At 38.2% G+C, this 25026-nt stretch overlaps 1 protein-coding gene across 5 annotated transcripts in view; it reads right to left on the bottom strand.

Annotated features, from left to right (window-relative positions):
* Ptpn12 (protein tyrosine phosphatase non-receptor type 12) overlaps window positions 1–25026 on the bottom strand; it is a 71370-nt gene that overhangs the window by 9197 nt on the left and 37147 nt on the right. For 4 of the 5 annotated variants that reach the window (XM_052719330.1, XM_052719334.1, XM_052719333.1 and 1 more), the window contains 11 exons: window positions 23973–24044; window positions 21078–21137; window positions 18994–19136; window positions 14971–15037; window positions 12563–12640; window positions 12372–12467; window positions 11522–11607; window positions 5326–6296; window positions 2123–2200; window positions 1706–1773; window positions 121–151 (listed from right to left, as the gene is read on the bottom strand). In XM_052719330.1, the coding sequence (XP_052575290.1) occupies window positions 121–151; window positions 1706–1773; window positions 2123–2200; window positions 5326–6296; window positions 11522–11607; window positions 12372–12467; window positions 12563–12640; window positions 14971–15037; window positions 18994–19136; window positions 21078–21137; window positions 23973–24044 (1750 nt within the window). Of the gene's footprint in view, window positions 1–120; window positions 171–1705; window positions 1774–2122; window positions 2201–5325; window positions 6297–11521; window positions 11608–12371; window positions 12468–12562; window positions 12641–14970; window positions 15038–18993; window positions 19137–21077; window positions 21138–23972; window positions 24045–25026 lie in introns of all 5 variants that reach the window. The other variant, XM_052719332.1, reaches the window with a different exon arrangement.

Below are 25026 nucleotides of genomic sequence, written 5' to 3'. Positions count from 1 at the left end.
CAAGAAGTTATCCTAAAGACCTCCATATATAGAAAGGACTAACCAGCATGAAACATACTATTTTATGGAAATCAATCTTTAAAGGTTATGGTAAAAAGGAAAAAAAATCTAGTAACTTACCATATTTTTCATTTCCAGAGGTTATCAAGCCCTGCAAAGATATTTAAAAGCTATTGCAGTAAGTTCATCTTTTGTGCAATAAATGCAGTATTTAATCTATTATAGGTATATACCCTCCAAAATTAAGGTGTATCAAAAAAAAACCCCTTCCTGTTATTGCATTCATTTATTTTTGAAACAGAATCTCACATAACCCAGGCTGGCTTCAAACTCACTGTATAGGAAAGGGTGGCCTTAAATCCCGACTTTCTTTCCTTCATCTCCCAAAGTGCTAGGATAACAGACATGCACTACCTTGCTTGGTTTATATCTTAATTTTCAACACCAAAGAAAAAGAAAGCAATGGTGTTTCATTATGCTTGGAATTCTGTTATGCTTTATTTAGTGTGTGCATGTTGACGCATGTGTGTGTGAGTGCACACTGTTTGTGTGTATAGAGCTAAGAGGACGACGTGGGATATCCTGCTCTCCCATTCTCTGTCTGCCTTACTCCTTTGTGGCAGAGTCTCTCACTGAATGCGGATCTGGACTGGCAGTTGGGGGCATCAGCGTTTATCCTCTTTCCCCCCTTACAGTACTGGGTGCTGGGGTTACAGGAATTTGAGGGCACACCTAGATTTTTACAAGGGTTCTAGGATTGGAACTTAGGTCCTCATGCTTGAACAGCAACTTCTCTGATCCACTAAGCCATCTCTGCAGCTCTTACTATACTCATGTACACTGTATCAAAAAACAAAACAAACAGTCCCCAGCCCCTACCCCCCACTAAGAACTAATGCATGGAGGAATACGCATCTGTAATCTACCAACCATCTACTGTGTTTTATCAGGTGGGGTATCCCTGAGTACAAGTTACCACTACCAAGTGTTTCCTGAATATAAAACAAACCTAATCGTGTATTACAGAGGACAAAATCTAATATAGTAGTAGAATTCCCCAAATACTAAGTCCTGTTTATACCTCCAAAACTATTTGAAACATGGTCTAATTTATAAATTTTTCAAAAGAAAAGAGATGGCCTTAATGAAGGCCAGGGAGTTTTAAAAAATATATCATATCTTAAAAAAAAAAAAGGCTGTATCTTGCATTTTACATCAACTTTTAACCAGAACTCTCAGTATACATCAGGATGTGGTGATGTATATGTATAATATGTGTAATTCTTGAACTAAGGCAGTAGAGAGGCAGGAGAGTCAGTGGTTCAAAGGTTCAAAGATTCAAAGCCTTGAACACAGGGTAAGTTTGAGGACAGTCTGGCTACACAGACTCTGTCTCAAAAAAATTATAAATAAAACAAAACAAAAAAACCCCCTAAGAAACAGTAATAAAAAATGATCAACTATGGATATCAACAAAACATGGCTTATCAAGTTCCAGTAAGACTAAGCACCTCCCCCTGTACTAAGGCTGGGCAAGGCGACCCAGTATGAGTCCATGGGAAGCCTTCCCTTTTCTGAGTAAGTTAGGATAACAAGCTCTAAGACTGTAAGCTACAACCACGGCAGAAGCTGGTAGGTAGGTTAGTACAATAAGGTCTAAGACGGATGGCTAAGCTAAAGCCATTCCAGTTCCCAAATGACTCACTTCAGATTCTCTTTGTTCAGACCACTCCTGACAGGGTAGTTCACTCCATTCAGGTCTCACAGATATATCTGAGAAAAATGAAATTTCAATATATTAAAATTCTGTCTTTAATCCTTGAATCGAAACTGTTTTCATAAACATGCCCATTTTGTTAATTTACATGCACTAAAAAGTGAAGTAGCAATGTTGTCATTAATGAATGACAAGACACCAACTACAAATACTGCATTTAACTTAATTTCAGTAGTTTCCAGTGACTACTAAAAACGCGATCATTCCGCAACCTCAGGAAGGAAAAACAATACTACTTAAAGAGTTTTTCAAGTGAGTAATAAAAAGCGGTCAGCATCAATTAAAACTCACATTTTAATTACTCGGCTGCTACATTAAAATCAGCAATGTAGAAGAAATACTCACTATGCTCACTTGCTAATACGAAAGATTCAGGAGTTCGTTCAGGAAGGGGAGGAGGTGACTCTTCACTAACATCAACATCTAAATTAAACACATAAAATCCAGACAGTTAAAAAGTAGTATAATACCACTGAAACAACAAAGAACTTTGATATCTTTTAAAAGAAAAGAAAAGAAAAAAATCTCTGCCAGGTACCAAAGAGTTAGTTACAAACACCGTTACCACTCCATTCATGCTGGAGTAGAGCTAAGAATCTTACTGAGCAAAGGAACCCCACTGCTACTGTACAAAGTGAATGCCTCGCCTCTTGTGACCAACCAGGTTAAACTCTGAAGACATCACTCTGATTGTATCATGAGGGTGAAAGTCTTCAGTAACGAAACCACTGGCTTGTTGGTTTTCCTGGTGATGTTGTGTGTGCAAAGAAAGCTGGTCACTTGGTTATAGCCAGTGTTCCTAAATGATTCAGCCACTTAACTCTCATAAATTCTAGCACACCAAGCAATCTGTCCAATTCACCTCATAATCTTCACTCATTTGGAGATTATGTACTTGAATACCATTTCAAGCAACTACACTAACATTTGAAGTGCAAGTTATCCTTCTAATAGATATACTATAGCTATTAGTATTTTAGTAACCCTTTATGTACTACCCCAAGTACTGTGAACAGTGTCGTCTGACTCTACATCAAGGATATAAATTGAAGTCATTTTAAAGGTTTTTACATCAGTAGAAACCTAATTAGCTCCTATAAAAGATAAAAGATAAAAGACAAAGCATTAAGCAAGCCACATAAGTTAGCCTTACAATTCAGGATAAACCAGTGTACTAGGTCTTTGAATTCTCGCTCTAGGGAAAGAAAGAAATCAAGAGCATACAGTTGTGCATGTGTACTCGGCAGGACAGATAAAGAAAACTATACTGAGGATCTTATATTGTTCTGCCCAGGTTTTATCCTTGTTTTCTTTGAAAATGAACAGTCTGGCAGGATATTATCTTGTTTTATTTGACAGCCATAAGCATTAAAAAAAAAAAAAAACCCGAAAATCAAGTAATTTTGAACAAGCATACAAAATATAGCCTTCAGTCCAGAGTCCCAATACAATACTTGATATATCTACTAGAGTACCAGAACTATTTACCTTATCCAAGAGTGGCAGTGGGAAGGTGATAGGCCACCAAGCATCGTTTCTCCTTGTCCTCTTATCACTAACTACCAGAGTAAGGAGATGGCTACTTCAGGAAGGACACATGATACTGGCACTAAGTTCTGTACATTGCTAAGTAAGTATTTGTCAGGTTCTTTCTTGATAACCATCACTTGTCAAGAATTCTGTTTTCTAACTGTGGCCCTTGCTTTCCAACTGCATGCTTCTCCTTGGATCTCCAAATGGCCTTTCATACAGTACAAGCTTCTGTCCAGATTACATAATCATGACTAGGGCTAGAGTTCCAGACTAGAGTATTTGCCCAGCATCTAAGAGACCCACATCTAATTCCCTGTAGCCTCTTTCCCCCACCCCCAGGAATTATACAGCCAGAGACTTCACTACTTTACAAAGGCTTCTGTACATCACAGTGTGTGGGGCCCACTCTAGTCAAATCTGAAAAAAAAAAAAAAAAATTACAGGCCTGAGGAAAAACAGAAGTCAAAATTCATAGTGCATGTTTGGCATGTATAGATCCTGGGTACTTGGAAAGAAGGGAAGAAAAGAAAGAAAAAAAGGAACTAATGAAAGAATTCATATTGAAAAATTTTGTCAGGCAGTAACTTACATAAAATACTATTTTTGGTTTTCAAAACAAAATTATTGTGTTAATTCACTAACAAATTCTAACACAAAATTCCCTAATTTTTGTGTCAATTGTTTTTATGAAGCAAGTAACAAATTAAGTAATAATCAACTATAAAGTAAGTAATACATGATATAATCTACAAGGTAAATGATTAGGAACAATTAAAAAATAACTCTACTTGCCTGGTGGTGGTGGCTCACACCTTTAATCTCAGCACGCAGGAGGCAGAGGCAGGCGGATCTCTGTGAGTTCGAGGCCAGCCTGGTCTACGGAGAGTTCCAGGATAGCCAGGACTGCTACACAGAGAAACCCTGTCTCAAAAAACCAATAAAACAAATAAATCTCTACTTTTTTAAAAATTTTATTTCTATTTTATGTACAGTGGTGTTTTGCCTGCACATATATCTGTGTGAGGGTGTCAGATCCCCTGGAACTCCAGTTACAGATAGTGATGAGTTGCCATATGGTTGCTGGGAATTGAACTTGGGGCCTCTGGAAGAGCAACCAGTGCTCTTGACAACTGAGCCATTTCTCCAACCCTGAAAAACAACTCTACTTTTGACAGTCATGGTAATGTATTCCTGGATATCTGAGAGCAGAGGACTGAGGCAGAAAAATGAAATCTCAGGCCTTTGTCTTAAAAACAAAGCAAGAGGGAAGGCCATGAAGACTTCAAGAACCAATACTATACAGCAGGCACAGTGATGCAAACTAGATCCCAGTGCAAGGGAGGTGGAGGAAGGAGATCCTGAGTTCTAGGCCAACCTGGCCTGTATCAGGAGACCCTGTCTTGAAACAGTACATCTTATGACATAGCAGGCCGCTTAGAGAAGAGTCATGAAGTACAGACCCGGCAGCAGTGTGTGTACACACTTCTCAAGCCGGAAAGTATTAAATGGCCTCTAGTCAGCCGAGCACTTTCCAGTCTACTGTGGGTTAACTTCCAACTGAAAGCAACTTTACTTAAAAGCATTTGTGAAAATAGTTCTTTAAAAAGTTATTTTGTAGTCAAAAATAGGAAAAAGGACTATTATTTACAAGAAACATGGGTGAAATTAATGGCTAAGCAAGTGTTCTACAGTATTTGTATCACTGATACTTCAAATTATTTATTTTTCTAGTTTATTTCCAATTATTTAGTCAGATAAATCTGACTTACACAAAGCTCTAAGCTATACAGAACAAGACCAAAGCAATCTTCTAGTAATGATATGAATACTATGAAAAACGCAGCTCACCGACACAATGATTAAATTATGGTAACAGTAAATACAAACTTATTTTAAAATGTTATTTATAAAACAACTAAATTTTGTTGTAGGTTCAAGCATGCTGTGAAATAAATCATAATGCATAAATAGAGCCAAACTGCACAGAAGAGAGATGGAGAGTCAGACCGTATTACCTTTGTCAGCACCTGAATGTGGCCTTCCTGTCACATCCTGTCCAGCAATGGACATTGGCAACACTTTCCTGGTGGACGCGCTTTCAGTACTACTGGCAGCGGAAACTGTGGCACTTGCTGTTGAAATGCTAGTCTTGTTCTTGGTCACAGCACCATCACAGTCCCTTTCATCTGAGTCTGAGTCATCAGAGTGAAGAGGATTGGTAAAGCTGAGCGGTGCTCTCAACAGAGGGGAGCTGTCACGGTGATCCACAAGCTCACTGGTGTCCACTTCTGTTGGAGAGTTTGCTGTTGAACACACAGTTTTTACAGGCTGAGAATGGTTATCTGGTGATTTACCTTCAGATGAGTCAGATGCAGGCGTGGCATTTTCAGGTCCATGAAATGACCATGTTACATGTCCTTTCTTATCAAGAGGCAAGCGGTCTGGCCGTGGTGGTGTGTGTGAGTTTTGGGATTCTTCTGAAGAATCAGGGGCTCTGTCTGAATGTGCCGCATTGCAGTCCACACAAGAATTCTGAGAGACACCATCAACTTTGAGATTACCTGAATTTAACTCCTGTGGCCTGGGGGTTTTATCAACCACAGACGATGAAGCAGATTTAATTTTGATTGCATGTCCCCTATTCAAAAGTGTGTTCCCATCAAAACTTTTGGGGCCCTCTTGGAGAGGGACTTTCTTAATCTCAAAACTTAAATTTCGCTCGACTTTTTTATCTACGTTTTCAATAGCTGGTTCGTTTTTCCCGGTGAGGTCTGATGATTTATTGTAATTTCTGTTGAGGTCTGTTGAATGTTGCTCTGATGACACCATGTGCAACACTGGCTTTGGGTGGTATCTGTCGTTGTCCTGCCACACAGTAGTCACGGTGGGAAAGGCTGACGGGGGAGAAGGTGTCAAGATGGGTGGCACCGGGTGAGCTTCTGGTGGCTGCAGTATTTCTTCCTTGGCATCTCCTTCTACAAGGCAACTGGAAAACAAGACTGAACTTTGAGAATGTTTAACATTTTAAAGTAAGTTGATTAATGATAATTTTGTAGCTAAAACTATTATATTACAACATGGCTATAAAGTTCTGTTTTGTAAGACTAAGGAAAGTCAGTATTTATCAAGGTAACACAGATGTATTCTTTTAAAGTTGTATGATATTAATGAAAAACAGTAGCTCCCCCTTCCATTCTATGATAGCCCAGGGCTACATATTGGAAAAAAGAAAAAAATCTTAGTTATTTCTAAGATATACCTCAATATTTTAAAATGTTGACATTGCTGTTGTTTTTTGACCTTTTTGTTTTAAAGGCTATACTTCCTACTTTGGAATTACCTCCTGTTCTACCTCTCCAATACTCCTGTAGTTTTGTTTAGCTCAATCTATGGCCATCAGTGCTATTCACACTTATGACACCATGCTTTCTTTCATTCTGGAGCTTCTTGTTTATCTCTTAGTCTTTTTAGTTGTAATGGCTTAGTTCTTAGCAAGTTCTCTAACTTTCCAGCAGATTCCCATGTGTCCTGACAGGTCCAGCACACCAGGGAAGCATCAACACCACAGTCATCCCTCTTCAGATAGCATGGGCCCCCATCCTCAGGCTACCACAGAAGCTGCATTTCAGACTCACATGCTTTCCAGCTTATTTTGGTGTGCTATACTCTCTCAACTATATACTTTTTGTTTTAAAATTGGTTTTGTTTTTAAAATCATGCTGCCTTTTCAACCAGAGCCTCAGTGCATAGCCTAGTCTGGTTCTAAATGTACAGTTTCCTGCCTCTGCCCTCCAAATTCTGGAATTATAGGTGCCACCTCACTCAACAGATGTAACCTTCTAGAGGACTTGTATACTTGTATCTTCAAAAGTACTGATTTCTTACAAAGTTATAAAATTCTAAGTTGAAAATAACTGTTCTCTACAGCCTTATGGTTCTGATTAAGTATAGCTTAGTTGTAGTGAGTGTCCAGTAAGCAAGCAAATCTGGGTTCAATTCTTACCAGCAAACAATACACAACACCCCACCCCCAACACACACACCCATTGCTAGAGAGGTAATATATTAATGGAAGAAAATGATAAAACAGTGGAATCCTGGCACAGGTCAACTTCCAACACCCACATGGCAGCCCATAACTGTCCCAGTCCAAGGGGGTCTGATGCTCTTTTCTGGCCCCTATGGGCACCAGGCACACATGGGGTAAACAAGTGTAAATGAAGTTTAAACACCCAAACACATTTAAAAAATAATTAAACGATTGTGCTTGTGTATTTGAGTGAGTGAGTGAGTGAGTGAGTGTGTGTGTATGCATTATGTCCATGGAGGCCAGAAGTAGACACTGGTTCTACTGGAGCTAGAGTTACAGGTAGTTATGAGCAATGTGTCATGGGTGCTGGGAATTGAACTTGGGTCCTTAACTGCTGAGCCATCTATCCAGTCCCATAGTTACTTATTTTTTATACTAAAAACATGGTGTCTTCTAGACTTCTTATATCTCAGAAATGAGGATGCTTTTACCCATGTTGTACCTTTTCTGATCTCTATCAATAACTTTAGAAGTATCTGAGACCCACAGATGTCTTTAACAGTGAACGGAAACAACACAGAAAGCAGAGTTGGAGAACCACTGTAGGAACAAGCACAGGACCCTAAGCATGCCAATCTGGAATCAATAATCAACACTCTGAAATTGTAAGTGATGAAATGAATTAATCTCATCTGTGATTTCCTTTATCCCTTCTGTTATATCTACTGTTATAAGTTTGACAATTATATTGTATTTTGTTTTCTTTCTTTCTTCCTTCCTTCCTTTTAAATAAATTTATTTATTTTACATCCTGGCCAGTTTCCCTTCCCTCCTCTCTTCTCAGTCCCTCTCCCCTACTCCCCCTTCTCCCCTACTGCCCCCCTCACCCCCATCCACTCCTCCTCTGTCTCTGTTTAGGAAAGGGCAGGTCTCCCATGCATATCAACAAAACATGACATATCAAGCTGCAGTAAGACTAAGCACTTCCCCATGGATTAAAGCTGGGAAAGGCGACCCAGGATGAGGAGTAGGGCAAGAGTCAGACACAACCTCTGTTCTACTGTTAGGAGTCCCACAAGGGGACTAAGCTACACAACTGTAACAATATGCAGAGGGCCTAGGTCAGTCCTGTGCAGGCTCTCTGGTGGTCAGTTCAGTATTTATGAGCCCCTATGAGCCAAGGTTAGTTAATTCTGTGAGTTTTCTTCTGGTGTCCTTGACCCCTCTGGCTCCTACAATCTTTTCTCCTCTTCTGCAGAATTCCCCGAACTTTGCATAATGTTTGCCTGTGGGTCTGCATATGTTTCCACCAGTTGCTGGATGAAGCCTCTCTGATGACAATTGGGCTATGCACCAATCTGGTCACAGGAGATGGTCAGTTCAGACTATGTATCTACTATTACTACGAATCTTAGCTGGGGTCATCCTTGTAGATTCCGGGGAGATTCCCTTGCACCAGGTTTTTATTTGACCCTGAGATGTCCCCATTTTCAGTAGTCTCTTTCAGTACTCTTCCCCTCTACTCCCTACCCTCCCATTTTATTTTCAATTGTCTTAATTTTTTATATTTAGTTCATTTAACCATCCAAAGTTTAATAGGTATTTGGTCTGATAAAAAACACCCAAGTGTATATTTTTATTTTCAAGATGGTAAATGGTTTTACAGCACAGGAAAATATGACAATATAAGTTAAGTTCTGTTTAGCATATACATTCTTAGGAAAAATACTTTGTGTGTGTGTGCCTGAAGTGTATGTACATGTATCACATGTACGTGTGTGTGCCTGAAGTGTATGTATATGTATCACATGTACCCAGGAGCCTGCAGAATTCAGAAGCATTACTGGATGCCCTGGAACTGGAATTAGAGTTCACTGTGAACTGCCATGTGGGTGCTGCTGGGAGCTGAACCCAGGTCCTCTGCAAGAACAAGTGTTTTTCACCACTGGACCATTTCTCCAGCCCCTACATTCATTTAAAAAATACATATTCTGGGATCTGCATGTCTCTCTTTCCCTCCTTTTATTTGTGGGGTTAATGCATGTGCCACCATGCCAAACTTTGACTTAAGTGCTAGGGAGTGAAACTCATTCTCATGCTTGCATGGCAAGCACTTTACCCACTAGGCCCCAGGGATTTTGTTTTTAACTAGGAGAAACAAATTACTGTACTTTTCTAGTTAAATGCAGTCTTGTGAAGACCAGGCTGTAGTTGAGGATGGCATTGAACAACTTAACTTATTCACTGTTTGTATGTGGGATGTGAATGTGCATATACCACAGTGACAGAAGACAGCTTTCAGGAGTTGACTCTCTCCTTCCATTGGGGATTGAACTCAGGTCACGAGTCCCCTGACACTGAGAGACTTACACCATGAGTTGTCTAACAGCCCTGACCTTGAACTTGAGCTTTCCGCCTTTACCTTCCAAGTGCTGTGGTACATGCCTGGTCTGAAACATGCTATTTATCACTGTTAAATGGGCTGACCCTATTACTTTCCTCCAATTTTTCTTTGATAATTTTGGCTTCTAATACATTCAGAAGCTCTTTTAACATACTGACAAGTTTTAGAAAGCTATATTCTGGTGTTTTGAAAATTGTGGCAAATTAAAAAAAAAAAGTACCTTAAATATTATTTCAAAGCTAAGTGAAGCCAGATAGTGGTGGTGCACGCCTTTAATCCTAGCATTCTCAGGGAGAGGCAGGTGTATATGAGTTCAAAGCCAGCCTGGTCTACAAAGCAAGTTCCAGGACATCCAGAGCTACACAGAGAAACCTTGTTTTGAAAAAACAAAACAAAAGAAACCCTCCCAAAAAGAAAAAGCTTAATGTCATAATTTTTCCAACCAATAAGCTTTAACTTAGTCAAAACAATAAACCTCTACTTAAAATTCTAGTTTCTGTGACTGTTTGCTGTTCTATAAATAAACCTCTTTAAGACAACTTACTTGAATTTAATGCAGCTGTCTTTTAAAAAGTTAAAAACTTGAGGCTGGTGAGATGACCTGGCGATTAAGAATACTGTTGCTTTCCCAGAGGACCAGGGTTTGATTCCCAGAACCCACGTGGTAGTTTACAACCACCCCTTACCCCAGTTATAGGGATTCTGGTGTACCCTTCTTACATACCTACATAGAGATTTGCCTGTATACACATATACATACATGCAGGTAAAATACACACAAAATCAAATGAATAATTTTTTTCCCCCGAGACAGGGTTTCCCTGTGTAGCTTTGGAGCCTGTCCTGGAGCTCGCTCTGTAGACCAGGCTGGTCTTGAACTCACAGAGATCTGCCTGGGATTAAAGGCATGTGCTACCACCGCCCAGCAAATGAATAAATCTTAAATAAATAAGCCCACTTACTGTGTTTTTGTCCTAGGCTATTGTTTGCAGCAATCCTCAACTCTGCCTCAGTTTCTTCAATGCTGGCCTTACATCCAGCATCATTCGATTGTAGACTTGCTATTTTCTCATGTCCTAACACATTCTATGCTGTTTGTGGGCTTCCCAAATGAAGATAGTCCTAAATACTTCGACATGAACCAACCACAACTCCTTATTTGAATCCCACAAATGTTCTTAGTTTTATACACAGGTATGAATGTCTAGTGCATTTTCCCAGGCAGCATTCTGTTGGGAGCAGACATTCATGCTATTTTTTGAATATACAATATTTTCTCAGGGGCTGGGTGTGTAGCTTAGTGGTAGAATGCTTGCTTCCCACACAGGAAGCCCTGGGTTCCTTTCTCCTTTATGGCTCTACTCCACTGTTTCCCAGTCATCCTTTTCCTTTTTGTTATCCCAGGATCTTAGAGATTTTCTGCTCAAACCTGCTATTCTCACCCTATAATGAACCTTGAGTAAACCTTGGCCAAGACAGGTATTTGGGCACCTTGTTCTTACTTATGAATTTCTTACTAGTTCTCCTATCCTAAAACTACTTTAAAGGAAGCTAAGGAAATATTTCCTATTCTAACACCAAAATATGTATCCTGGGACAATGTACTACTGACATTTTATATCATAAAATCGAACAAAAACTTTAGCATACCAGTAACAAACAATTGCAAATGTGCTACATCCTAATGAAATAACCAGTTATATACAAAACTACAACATGTTCAGAATCTGTCCTTTTAGTTAGGTCTCTTAGAGACAATGTGCTAAGACACACAGACCTCCGAGTCCTTGGTGGCTTTGGAGGAGGAGAATCTTGTTTTTCACTATCGATGGAGCTGACCATATTTCCAGTGGTAATTTCATTCTGCCAATGGGAAAAAAGGTTTCACTAAAGTTACAGGAAAAATAATTTTCCTTGATTGACACATGAAAGAAGTGAACCCACAAAGCTGTCCTATGACCTCCATATACAAGCTGAGGTATGTATCCCTAACCCCACATGCAAACACACATATACCCCTTAATAATAATTTTTAAAAATTGAAGATTCAGTAAGATCATTTAAGCTAAAATGGCAATGAATTAAAAACAAAAAAGGGACTTACTAGTGGCCTTATAATTCTGCTTTTTAAAAGAACATGAAATACATTGGGCATGGTGATATATGTCTACAACCCCAACACTCAAGGAGGCTGAGGCAACAGAAACTCAGACAGCCTGAGCTACATAGCAAGATTGTCCCACAACACAAAAAAGTATGGAGTATACACAAATAAGTACAAAATGTTATACTACCATGCCAAAATAAAATTCAAGTACACCAACTTATAATTACTGAGTTGTGGGTGAAAGTGAAGGGAAAATAATGCAGTTAAAATTTTAAAACATAGATTGTACTTGAAAAATAATGAATATTGACTTTAAGATCTTTTCTATATTTTATTTATTGAGTTTGAGTCACTAAATCTCTATCAGAACAGAGTAAAAGTAAAGTAAGTTAATAAAACCCAGGTCAGATAAAAGTAACTTTTGTCACGAACATTCTCACACAGCTCTAATACAGGATCACAAATACTAAATCTTGGTAAAAAGCAAGTTTGCCAAGGCTAGTAAGCAAAGAATACTTACACCATCAGTGATTTTTTGTGCTCCATGAATTTCATACAGTTGTAGCTGTTTTTCAAACAGTTGGGCAATAGCTCTATGAACAAGCTCATATTGCTCCTATTAGAAAGAGAAATGATAAACAGGAGACAATGAAAACACCAGAGAAAACATTTTTGAAAACATAATTTATAAAGAAAAAAAATCAACTATACCTTTGTTTGTACTGCAGAGTGCCTTTGCGTTCTCATTTCTTGTATTAAATTAAATACATTAAATTCCTCTGGAATTTTCTAAAACAAAGAATTTAACTATGTAACTATAGACAATGTCAGAAAATAGTAAAAAAAACAAAACAAAACAAAACCCAAGTTTGCACACAGATCTTATGAACATGCTGGACAACTGCAGACATTTACTGTGAACTACCTATCAGACACGGATGGCACTATGGACAAAGTTCATCCGACCCTCAGTAGTCATGTTGCAGAGCGTGACTACAGTATACAGGGAATAAGAGGCCATGACAAACTATGATGGATGAGTAGAAATTAAATAGTTACGAAGGGGCTGAGAAGAAGGCTGAAGTCTGTAAAGTGCTCATGTAAGTGTGAGGACCTGAGTGCAGCTCCTCAGTTCCCACACCAATGCCAGGGGTACTGGTAGAGTTTGAAACCCTAGTGCTGGGGGAACAGCCGTCCTAGCTAAGTCAGTGAGTTTCAAGTTTACTAAGAAACATTATCTCAAAAAATATCATGGTAAATGAGCCAGGAAGACAGTTGATATCAACCTCTGACCACCACATGCAAGTGCACACACCTGTGCACACATGAACACATACATATACCATATATACATGCATGTGAACACACACAAATTGAGTAAAAGGTTATTCTGTTAAATGAAGGAGATATATACAACCATGGGAGACTGATTATTTGGAGAACTAAGAAACTGAATTCGGATATGAAATACATTGGGCATGGTGATATGTCTACATATAAGGTAAGGTTACTTGAAATCAGACTGTAAATATAAGAAGAATTTGACTTCACTCTCTAGGCCACTGTGTCCTTAGACCTTCTGTTAAGTTTCCTCTCCGGGTGATGTCTGTAGAACCACCTGGAGAACACCTGTACATTTCAAACTGAGATTACAGTCCTGAGATACATACTCTGCCAACTACTTCTCCATGAAAGATGACAACAATCTGAATGATCAAGTGGGGACTACAATTGAAAAATACAACTTTAACGATGTTTCAAACAAATATTTTAAATTTTTCCCCAAATTTTGTTTGCTGGTATTAATTTAAGTATCTCTTCTTTTTCTAATTTAATTTTTGACTTTAAAAATATTTATTTATATTTTATGTGTGTTTTTGATTACATGTATGTATGTGCACCAAGTGCTTGCCTGATGCCTGCAGAGGTCAGAAGGCACTGGATACCCTGGACCTGAAGTTATGTGCCACCATGTGGGTCCTGGAACTGAACCCTGGTCCTGTGTTAGGAGCAGCAAATGCTCTTTACTGCTAGGCCATGAATCTAGTCCCATAGTTTTTTATTTTTATGGTAAAAGTGAGATCCAGGCACAGTGGCACATGGCTTTAATCCCAGAACTTGGGAGCCAGAGGCAGGTGGACCTCTGCGAGTTTGAACTACATAGTGAATTCTAGACAGTCAGAGCCACACAGTGAGACCCTGTGCTTCAAAACAAACAAAAATCTGAGAGAATCCTAGTGAAGTTTCTTATTAAAAATTTTCCTATTAGGGAAAGGTTAGTTTTGAGGAATAAAAAATGAAATTTAATCCTACAGAGATTCCTCAAGAATTATTTAAAACTTGTTCATATATTGCCCCCCTCCCCAGGTGGGACACAGGTACAAACGCAGGGAAAAAAAGAAAAGAGACAGGAGGTAAAAAGAAAACTGAACATTGCAATTGACTATGTTTTACAAAATGCTGACTGACAGACTCCTAGAAAATTTCAAGCTATGGAAGATTAAGTTTGCCTCTAACACAGAGAAAATGAACACAGTACAGACAGCAAAAGAAATACATACACACACAGAGAAAGAGCTCTGACAGACTGTTATGTCTTCCACAACATCAAACACAATTTATGGAAATAAGAAGTAGTAGAAACGACACCATAACAACTAAAATCCCACAGACAGTGAATTACAGACCAGAATTTTATTCTAGGCACTTTGGCCCCATAGTCAGCACTACAGGTGAAAATATTTAATGAGTACAGTACATTTACATCAGGTTAATTATAATTTGCACCCCCCCCCCCCCATGGACTACAAGAACTGTCTGGCAGGAGAAAGAAGAAGCCAAGCACGGCACTGACTTGGTCAGCATCTCTCTGAAGCTCACATAGAGCCATCTCCCTGATGCAAGCGGTATTCATTCAGTGGAAAACAAACCCTGCCCTGGCATCCAGTCCAGAACCTCAGGCAGCGTGTAATGTTGATACTCACTATCTTTATTTACACGGTAAACCTAATCCTGGAGACATAATCTAAGAAAACATGCTGTAATTTTAACAGTTAATATAATGTGAAGCTCAAAATACAACATAATTGAATATAATGCTATATAAAAATCATTCTTACCCCAGCTTTTAGTAAGTTCCACGTGTAATCTATGGCACAAATAGCACCTGTTCTTCCACAGCCTGCACTAAAGATACAAAGTTTGAGAAAAAAACAACTTGATTTTTAAAAATAAAAGGCATATTTACATTCAGAAGCAAAAATCATTTAAGATATCATTGACGAAATTCTACTTAGTGAACAAAATACAAATGAAAGTACAGGAACAGCATTATCCTTAACATTAAAATTTGAATATTTAAAATTTTAATTCAAGGAATTTCTAACAGTAAGTGACTCACAGGAAAGCTGTAAGCCTTTAACTCTGTACCAGTAACAGCCCACAGAGATAAAGTTATTCTCAAAAGTTGTGAGCATAATAAAATGCTCAAGATGGCTTTCTGTTTTGGCCTAGAGGAACCAATAATTTTAACAGGTATGGGAAGGAGAATGCTACAAGACCTGGGAGTCAGCTTTAGAGCCAGCAGTGATGTCTGCAGCCCCTCCTATAAACAAAGACAACTGACTACCCCAGCTCCTGAAGGAGTAAGAGCTGCAGTTTTCAAAATGATGTGCTAATTAAGAGGGAAGCATTCTTGTAAATATACTCTAGAGTTGCGTGTGCTGAAACCTGCCTGTGCTGATGGAGCACGTAAGCAGCTGAGGCAGGGGAGTGTTCGAGTCCCCAGCCAGTTTGAGAGGTTTTAAGATTCTGTCTACAAACACACACACTACATTTCAAACACATGCATTTTCGCTCTGTTTGTTGATGTGCTTAAGTTACTGCAGTTAACACTTCTGTTGTTTAAAAGCATTAAATAATCAATTTTTAAAACTAGAAAAATCCAACGGAAGTAGACTCAAGAACTATGGTTACTGACCAGATAACAGGACAGAACAGGAAATAATTTTAAATAACGTATAAAAAAAAACCAAGTCAAAACAATTTCTTTATCTTTCAATTCCAGAACAAAACACTTTTCTATTTTAACCAGTTGACTACAACACACCACTGAACTAATTATGGAAAAATTGCTTTAATTCACAAATGTGTTAGATGATTCCCAAATTTCTACCAGCAAGCCACTTCTGAAGTAAGAGGCAGAACGTGGTCCTCTTCACTAATCCTAAGACACCAGTTAGGTAAAAAAACTTCAAAATTAAAATAAATAAAATCTTTTTAAAAAGAAATCAACCAATAAATCTCTTATGTCTGAAAATCAGGAGTCAAGTAGCTTTTATACTATTTGGAAATACATAGATTTATCTAATGAAATTCTACATTAGGTTTTGAAATATCCTACATGTTACTAACAATAAAATCATGACTATAGTGCAAAGCTACTGCAAACATTCTTCACGATCACTCCAACATTTATTCTTTTTAAAATTGTATTCTCCCTAACATTTTTATAGACATTATACACATAGGCCTTAAAAATGAAGCTAAGGTGTGGTGGTTTGGATGAGACAATTCATATTTGAACACTTGGTCCCCAGTTGGTAGCACTTTGTACGTGGGGGTATATTATGGACCTTTAAGAAACAGAGCCTTGCTGGAGGAAGTATATTATTGGAGGTGGGCTTTGAGTTATAGTCTTGCCTTACTTCCTGATACTGCTGCCATGTCTTTCTAACATGTACTTTATCCCTCTGAAACTTAGGCTAAAGTAAACTATGTCTTCCTTAAACTGTTCTGGGGCACAGTGTTTTCTGACAGCAGCAGCAGAAAATAACAACACAGTGGTGTGATTGTCCTTGTTTAACGTGCTGCTTACACGGCTTAGTGTCCTGCTTGGCTGTCCCTGGCTTTTGTTTGTTTGTTGGGGTTTTCTGTTGTTGTTCTTCCTCTTCCTCCCTCCTCCGCTCTCATTCTGAGACACAGTCTCACTCTACAGCCCCTGGCCTCTACCTCATACAGTCTCTCAAGCAGTGAGAGTCTAGGCATGAGCCATGCTATCAAGTTCTTGAATACTTTTAAATTAAAACCAAGTCAGGTATGGTGGCTCATCCTTGCTTGCCATCCCAGCACTGGGGAGGAAGAGGTGAAAGTTCAAGGCTCACCTGGGCTCCTGAGACCCTGTCTTAAAAAAATACTGATGGTCATCCAAATGAGCCACACATTTAAAAACCTTTCCAAAAAGGGTTGCAGCAAAGAGTTCTATCATAAATGTAACCCGGGGTGCACTGGAGTAGAAAGGTTGTCAGGTGAGACAGGGACAAAGGAGTCACAGTATTTAAGGACGTAAAAATCACAGAACTGCTTAGGCACACAGTCTTAATTTCCCAGACATGGAAAATTAAGGCTATCTTCTGCCCAACTGGAATGTTCCTTCACTTTTCATTTTAAAAATTTCAAGGCTTATGAGTAGAAAAATAACCAGAAAATAAAATAGCTCGATGTGTTCAATTAAAAACAGATGGTTATCTTACTTAACACAATTAACCTCTAACCCACACTTGGAACACAAAATTAGTTACTCCTTCAAAGATAAACAATGTCATATCCATTGCCCTAGAACTCGAAGGCTGGGGTTTACATGTCAAAATGATTAATTTTGCAAAAAGTAATTGGAATTTAAACATTACCTGAAAAGAGTGAAAACATTTCTATAAAGCAGTTGTGTGTATATATATACACACCCACACACACACACATATACACACACACCCACATATACACACACACACACACACACATATATACACACACCCACACACACATATATACACACACACACACACACACATATATACACACACACATACACACACACACATATACACACACACACATATATACACACACACACACATATATATACACCCACACCCACACACACATATATACACACACACACATATACACACACACACATATATACACACACACACACACATATACACACACACACACACACACACATATACACACACACATATACACACACACACACACACACACACACACATATATATACACACCCACACACACACACCCACCCCTAAACGTAAGACTACTAAGGGGGCAAGTCATTATTTAGTTTTAGGTAATGCTATACAGCACAATTTAATAAAGTTGTCCAGTAAACATGTACCAACAGTTTATATTTAACTTAATACAAAATGCTCGGCCAGGTATCACAGCATATACCTGTAATCCAAGCAGGGGAGGGGAGGGAAGGAAGAGAAGTCTTGGCTGTTGAACAAGTCTGATGCCAGTCTGGCCTACATAAGACAAGGTTTTTAAGGCCTTTGATCCTCAAAAAAACCTTGGGAGACTGGCATATTTAACAATAAGTGAAGGCCACTCACCACAATTTCTTAAAAGGGGGAAGGGGGAAGAATGCTAGTTTCATGTTCTGCTAACGATTTCAGGCAGTTTAAAACTATAATTTCATGGTATGACAGGCAGTGGGACAGACATGGAGGCTTGCTCCTCAGGAAGTAAAACAACACTGAAAGTTTTGTCACTTGGAAAACACCTTATAACCTAAATTGTAAGAGCTCTGAAATGGGGGTATATCTTACAAATGACATCTTTACTGTGTAACTGCAATGATTTGTCTTTTAAATTCTCATGTTTAATAAGTGTAAGATAATTAACTTTTCCTTGTTTTTAAAGATAGTCTTACTAGGTAGCCCTGACTGGCTTTGGGCTCTTGAGATTCTCCTGTTTCAGCTTCCTTGGTTTTGAGACTATAGCCATGTTCACCACACCCAGCACTTGTTTGGACATCAATGGTATCTTAAGCCAGTAAGACCATTTCTCTGCATATCTATATACATTTTTTAAAGACTGAGGCTTTATCACTCATGAAAATATGCCTGACATTGATCATATCGGGGAATATGACGATGTTTTACTGTAACATTTAGACAGTCTATTAACTAGATTAGATTGTATCAATTCACAGGGCCTCAAACTATAACAGGGCTAGGAAAGCTCAAGATATAATGCATCAAATTAATGTAGAAATAAAACTTTATTTCACAACCAACTTAAGCACTGTACTTCTCTACATTTAGAAAATCCTTTTGTACCTGCAATGAATACAAATAGGCACATCTTCATGTTCTTGGTATTTCCTCATCAAGCTTATCATGTCCAGGATAGAGTCAAACGATGAAGGAACATCATGGTCTGGCCAGTTCACATAATGAAACTGATAGAGCCGACGAGACTCCTTCATAAAAGATGAATTCAGTAATTAGAAAAACATATTTACAAACTTCTAAGCTATGTATTTCATTTAACTATCATTTCTAAGATACCTTTAAAAAATCAAATAAACAATAGCCTCCATTTACTGACTACTTACCATATACCCAGTACTGAGGATGTTTCCTATGTAACAACTTACTTAGCTTCCACAAGGAAGGTGGTGCTCATGCCATCTCTATTTTATAGGTAAGGAAATTCAGACACAGTAACCTGCCTAATGTTTTATAGGATATAACAAATGCAGGCTCCAACCTAGGTGGTATTAACATATGTAACATGCTCTTTATCTATTATATTTTATAACATACTCTTTAATCCACACTATGAAATCGATGATATATAATTTTTAGAATTCATTAGAGTTAGAGGATCAAAAGAATATCCTGAAAAAGAAGAAGAATGTCCAACTCCAAATTCACTTTCTCATTATAGATTGTTGTTTCTCTATTTGTGGTCTAGCAAACTATCTGTCTCCTCTCAACCCTTTGGGGGCAACTGGGATAGAAACAGGGGAGGTTTGTTTTCAGAATAATGCTAAGATTTTACTTTCCTTTTTTTTCAACCAGATAATGTATGTATTCCAAGTCTTTAATGTTTTCCAAATTTTAATTTTACAGTAAGTAATGAAAGCAATACCAACATAAATCAATGATCCAAAGAAGCCTCAGTAACTCTTTCATTTATGTGTGTGTACCTTGTGCCCACTGGAGGTCAAACGAGGGCTTTGGATCTTCTGAAAGTGGAGTTATAGAGCTGTGAGACAGCACATTGGGCTGGAGGAGTAACCTGGTCCTCTGCAAGAGCAGCAAGGGCTCTCAGCCTCTGAGCAGTCCTCCAGCCCCACAGTAACTTTTAAGATTGCTTAGTCTAGATGTCAGCAGAGAGAACAGAGCTTGGGATTCAGTTCCAATATTCAAGGGCTCTCAGCCTCTGAGCAGTCCTCCAGCCCCACAGTAACTTTTAAGATTGCTTAGTCTAGATGTCAGCAGAGAGAACAGAGCTTGGAATTCAGTTCCAATATTCAAGTTCTTATCTGTCATTTACTAAGTAGGCAAGTTATTTCACTTCTCAAATCTCCTTTACCTATGTCTATATGCAATACACACTTTTATAGTTAGGACAACTGATTTATCTGATACATGTGTAGAAGGTACTAACTAAAGATAAAATGTGCAACTTAAATATATTAAGTGACTCAACTAAAAGGATATGACTAGTAATGTCAGGGAGAAGAACAAGTATAGGTGGTAGCTTGTCAAAAGAAAGCAGGTAGGCTCACAAAGGAATTGGGAAGAATGAGGTATCTCATGACCAAGTTAGACTAACAAAAACAGATGAGAAAAAAGTTGAGAAGCATTTTTCCAATGTCCTTTTAGACATGTCTGGTTTATTCCCTGAGAAATTATCACTTTGTTTGGCTCTGAAACATTTAAATCAATACCCTGAGGTAAATATAATTTAAATCTAAATGACAATTTACTTTTTTTAATTTCTTACATTGCTGGGGATTGAACCCTTGTGCCTGTTAGACTAAGGTCTCTAGCAATGAACTATATCCCAGCCTCTAAATGAAAATTAAGTTTTGTCTCTAAAAAATTGTGAATACAACTGAGTAATAAGTGAGTAATGCTATAATCTGTCTATTGTTAATAGAAGAAAACTATTTCCAACAAAGAAAGCACAATTATCTTACACAGAGAAAATTTAATTTGTCCTAAGTAAATTAAAATTTACATTATTTTATTATGCAATTTGATAAGCATAAGGCTCAGATACTAAGTAAAGTGCATAATAGCAAGACTGAGACTCAAAGCAAGAATGGGAGGGAAGGGAGAGGGAGGGATGGGGAGGAATGAGTATGAGTGGAAACAGGCACTCTTTTTCTACAATGGGAATTGCTTACATTTTGAAACTCAAGTAAAAGTGTTCGAATGAAGTAGTCTGTTCTTGCTTGCTCATTTTCCTAAAAGGAGAAAAATTTGTCCATCAGTAAAAACACTAAAATAAAAAAAGCATACATATCAAAACAAAATAATTAAAAGTACACAATCTAAAATTAACATTTAGAATTTTGGACATATCTAATAATTATTTTAAAAATCTAAAAGTTTTAAAAATCTTAAGTTTTTCAGTGGTGCTAGGATCTGAGCTCAAGGCCTTGTGCATGCTAGGATAAACATACACTGGGCTATAGCCTCTGCTTCCTAATGTTCTGTCTAACTCCTAGAGGCTTTAAAAAGGGTCTATTAACTGATTATTTAATCATGACTCTAACAGAATATAGCAAAGTAGAATCCTCTCCAGAACAATGCTTTCAAAACAATCCAAAAAGAATGTCACGCCTTAATGTCTGCCACTGCACCCGATTTTCAGCCATGCCTTCTCAACTGTCAATTTAAATACACAGCCAAGAGGGAAAGAGGGAAGAAAACTCGAAGTCATTGTTCTTATTATGGTTATAGGAACCATGAACAACTATAAGTCTGATGCCATCTTTCAGCTAGAGCATTAGAAGGAACTCTTGTTTTTGTCTGTTGCTGAGTTCTTTTTGCCTTGTTAATTGTAACCACAGACAGCTTAGGTCAGTCATTAACAAGAATACTATATGCTAATTAACGATATAGACATCTAATACTATTCTAGAATGGGAACTTATTTTTTATTTACTGTTTTAATTTATCCTGGAAGTTGCTCAGCAGACCATGCTGGCCTCAGCATCAGTCTGCTGTCATGACTGTGACACCTCCCACCCCCTCACCCCACCCCCCACAAAGGCATGTGCTACCATGCCCAGCCTTTTTTTCAAATATTGTTAAGAGGAAAGTGTATTTTACTTTTCAGAAGGAGTCAAGAAGCCAGCATTGCAGCTCATGCCTGTCACCCCAGCACTTGAAGACTAGGGGAGACTGCCCCTAGACAGCAGAGATCTCGTGGGAAGACTGCTTCGAGTCTGAGGCAGACTTGGCTACATATGCAACAAAAGGATTTGTAAAAAGCCTGGTGGGTGAGAGCGGACACCTACATTTTAGGTTTCATGTCAAATTACCTGCTATAAGGAATAATCTTCACTTTTAGGATAGCAATTCTCAAGTTTAACTTCATACACAATTTTAAAATGTGGGGAAGGATAATAGGAAAGGTTAATATGACATACTATACCCCAGTTAACAATGTTGTTTCCCATTTATTTCATTAGAAGTGAGTATACCAGTTTTCAGAGATAATTTGATCAAGGTTACATAATTATTATCAAGAGATATAAAAAGACTAACAGAATCAAGAAAAACAAGGAAAATCTAACAGTTGTAAAAGTCATTTCCAAAGTTCCTAAATTTAAAAGCAGAATAAACATTAGTACTGCTTACTACAGTAAGTAAAGGTTTACACAGAATTGAATCCTAGGCTTGCAACAGCCTGAGTTCATACCATATATCAACTTAATTGTCCATCAGTCTACAATGCAAATTTTCTGATTAAATCATGTATATAGAAATAGGTACTGTGGAGGCTTCTTCCCTACTGTCTAGCTTTTATAATGCAGGAAGGTGATATTCATTCAGATTGGCAAGTCTCACTCAGCTATAAACTGTGAGCTACGTAACAACTGACCTGGCAATATATGCCTGGTGATGTCGTTATGACATGAATGTTATAGGACCCCTTTCACTGAACCTAACTAAAGCTTGCTCCACAGGATAGAACTCATGCCTGACACTGGGAACTAGAACTATGGCAGGATAGGTCCTAGTCCCTAAGGGAGAAACCACTTCTATGATTTTGCTAAATGGATAAACTGCTTTCCAAATACTGATCTTTATATAACTGATCAGTGCCATTCTCAACCCTCAAGAAGCTTCTTTTTGCAGTAGATGGAGATTAATATAGAAACTCTTCTATTGCTGCTTTTTGCTATTTTTGAGACAGGGCTTCTCTACATAGCCCTGGCTGTCCTGGAACTCACTTTACAGACCAGGCTGGCCAGCTACTCAGAGATCCACTTGCTTCTGCCTCCTGAGTACCAGGATTAGAGGTGTGCGCCACCATCCCAGCTAATACAGAAACTCTTGACTGATTAAAGAGAGGAGATTAAATGACTATAGAGTACTCATCCACAAACGGGACATCTATATCACAGCCCCTCCCCGCAAGGCTCAAGAACCACTGTAGACAAGGAAAAACAAGAAGATTCTAAGAGTCAAAGGTTGGAGAGGACTGCTAAGAAACTGTTTTCTGGATTTAACAGGGCTGCTGCACATGGAAATTCATAGTAGCTATAGTTCCCTGCACAAGATAAAGCCAATCAGAATTCCAGTATGGATGGAAGAGGGGCATACACAGCCCCACTCCAAGGAGAGGGGTTACTGGCAGCTGTTGGTTGCTGAGCAAGGGACAGTTAATTTTCTTTAGGGGTGTGGATGCTCTAGCAGATGGCCATACACCACTTGCATCAATTAGACTCAGTGGATTAAAGGAAGGTCATGAAATTAGTGGGGGAGAGATAGTCGGTGGGTTTGAGGAGTTGGAAAATGAGGTGGGGATGGAGCTGACCAAAATATATTGTATTCACACATGAAAATCTCAAAGTATAATATATATATATATTATTTTTTGGTTTTTCGAGACAGGGTTTCTGTGTAGCTTTTGCGCCTTTACTGGAACTCACTCTGGAGCCCAGGATGGCCTCGTACTCACAGAGATCCGCCTGGCTCTGCCTCCTGAGTGCTGGGATTAAAGGCATGCGCCACCACCACCTGGCTCAAAGTATAAATTTTTAAAACAAATAAAAATAGGTACTTACACAAGAAATTCTAAATGGTGCAAATGTTATAGGATCTTCTCCATACAAAGGCCAATAGCGCTCACACTTTTTCTGTTGTCCAAAAAAGATAAACAGAAAATAAGTCAGTAACTGTATGATATTTCTTAAGCTTTTATAAATGCTTTGTGTCTAGGGTTAAGAAGAAAGAGCATTGCTTAGTATAAGAAGCATTTTGCCACTGCTAATTATACTATTCTATTGGCTTTGTGCTAATTAAGAGTGATTTTCACCACCTATACAATGAGGTCATTAATGAAATTAAAAAAGAGAAATTCTAAACTTTAGCTCTATTTAAGAAAAACACTAGATAAGCTGGGTGGTGGTGGGGCACGCCTTTAATCCTAGCACTTGGGAGGCAGAGGTAGGTGGATCTCTACGAGTTCTAGGTCATCCTGGTCTACAGAGTGATTTTCAGGACAGCCAGGGTTACACAGAGAAACCATGTCTTGAAAAACAAAAACAAAACACTAGATGAACAAAATTTAAATTTCCAACTATAATCAAATAATAGTAAAGAATATTAACATTTATATAGAAAATTTAACTAGTCTTCAATTTTTAGATTTTATTATGTTTATTTTCTGTCCCAACATTACTTAATACTAGTAAACAAAATTATTTCCAAGGAATAAAAGAAATTAGTTAAAATATGGCTTCTCCATTATTTATGATGTGTATACAATAAAGATTTACCTTGCTTCTGTAGCACATCTCTTAATGAAAATTTTAATAGCCATTTTTTAGAACTTTAATATAAAGAACTTCAAATAAAGACACTACACAATGTATTCCTGAAGTCTGATTTGGGTGTCAAACACATCTAATTAAGTACTATTCTTTGTAACCAGATTACCATCTTTCACAGCAACACTTTCAGGACTGATGCTGTAGGACATCCCATGGTATGAAATAAAGCATCACTCTACACAACATCAGCTACAAATGAAAGCAATGGGAAGCTCAGTGACAAGTGTCTGCTAGTGTGTGTAAGGTCTGGGTCCAATCTGAGCATTACCAAAAAATAAACCAAGCA

Source organism: Peromyscus californicus, unplaced genomic scaffold (genome assembly GCF_007827085.1).
Source record: "Peromyscus californicus insignis strain IS unplaced genomic scaffold, ASM782708v3 Scaffold_6__1_contigs__length_162567912, whole genome shotgun sequence".
Lineage (NCBI taxonomy): Eukaryota > Metazoa > Chordata > Mammalia > Rodentia > Cricetidae > Peromyscus > Peromyscus californicus.
The sequence above is the reverse complement of the archived record's forward strand: the minus strand, read 5'-3'. Positions and strand labels throughout refer to the sequence as shown.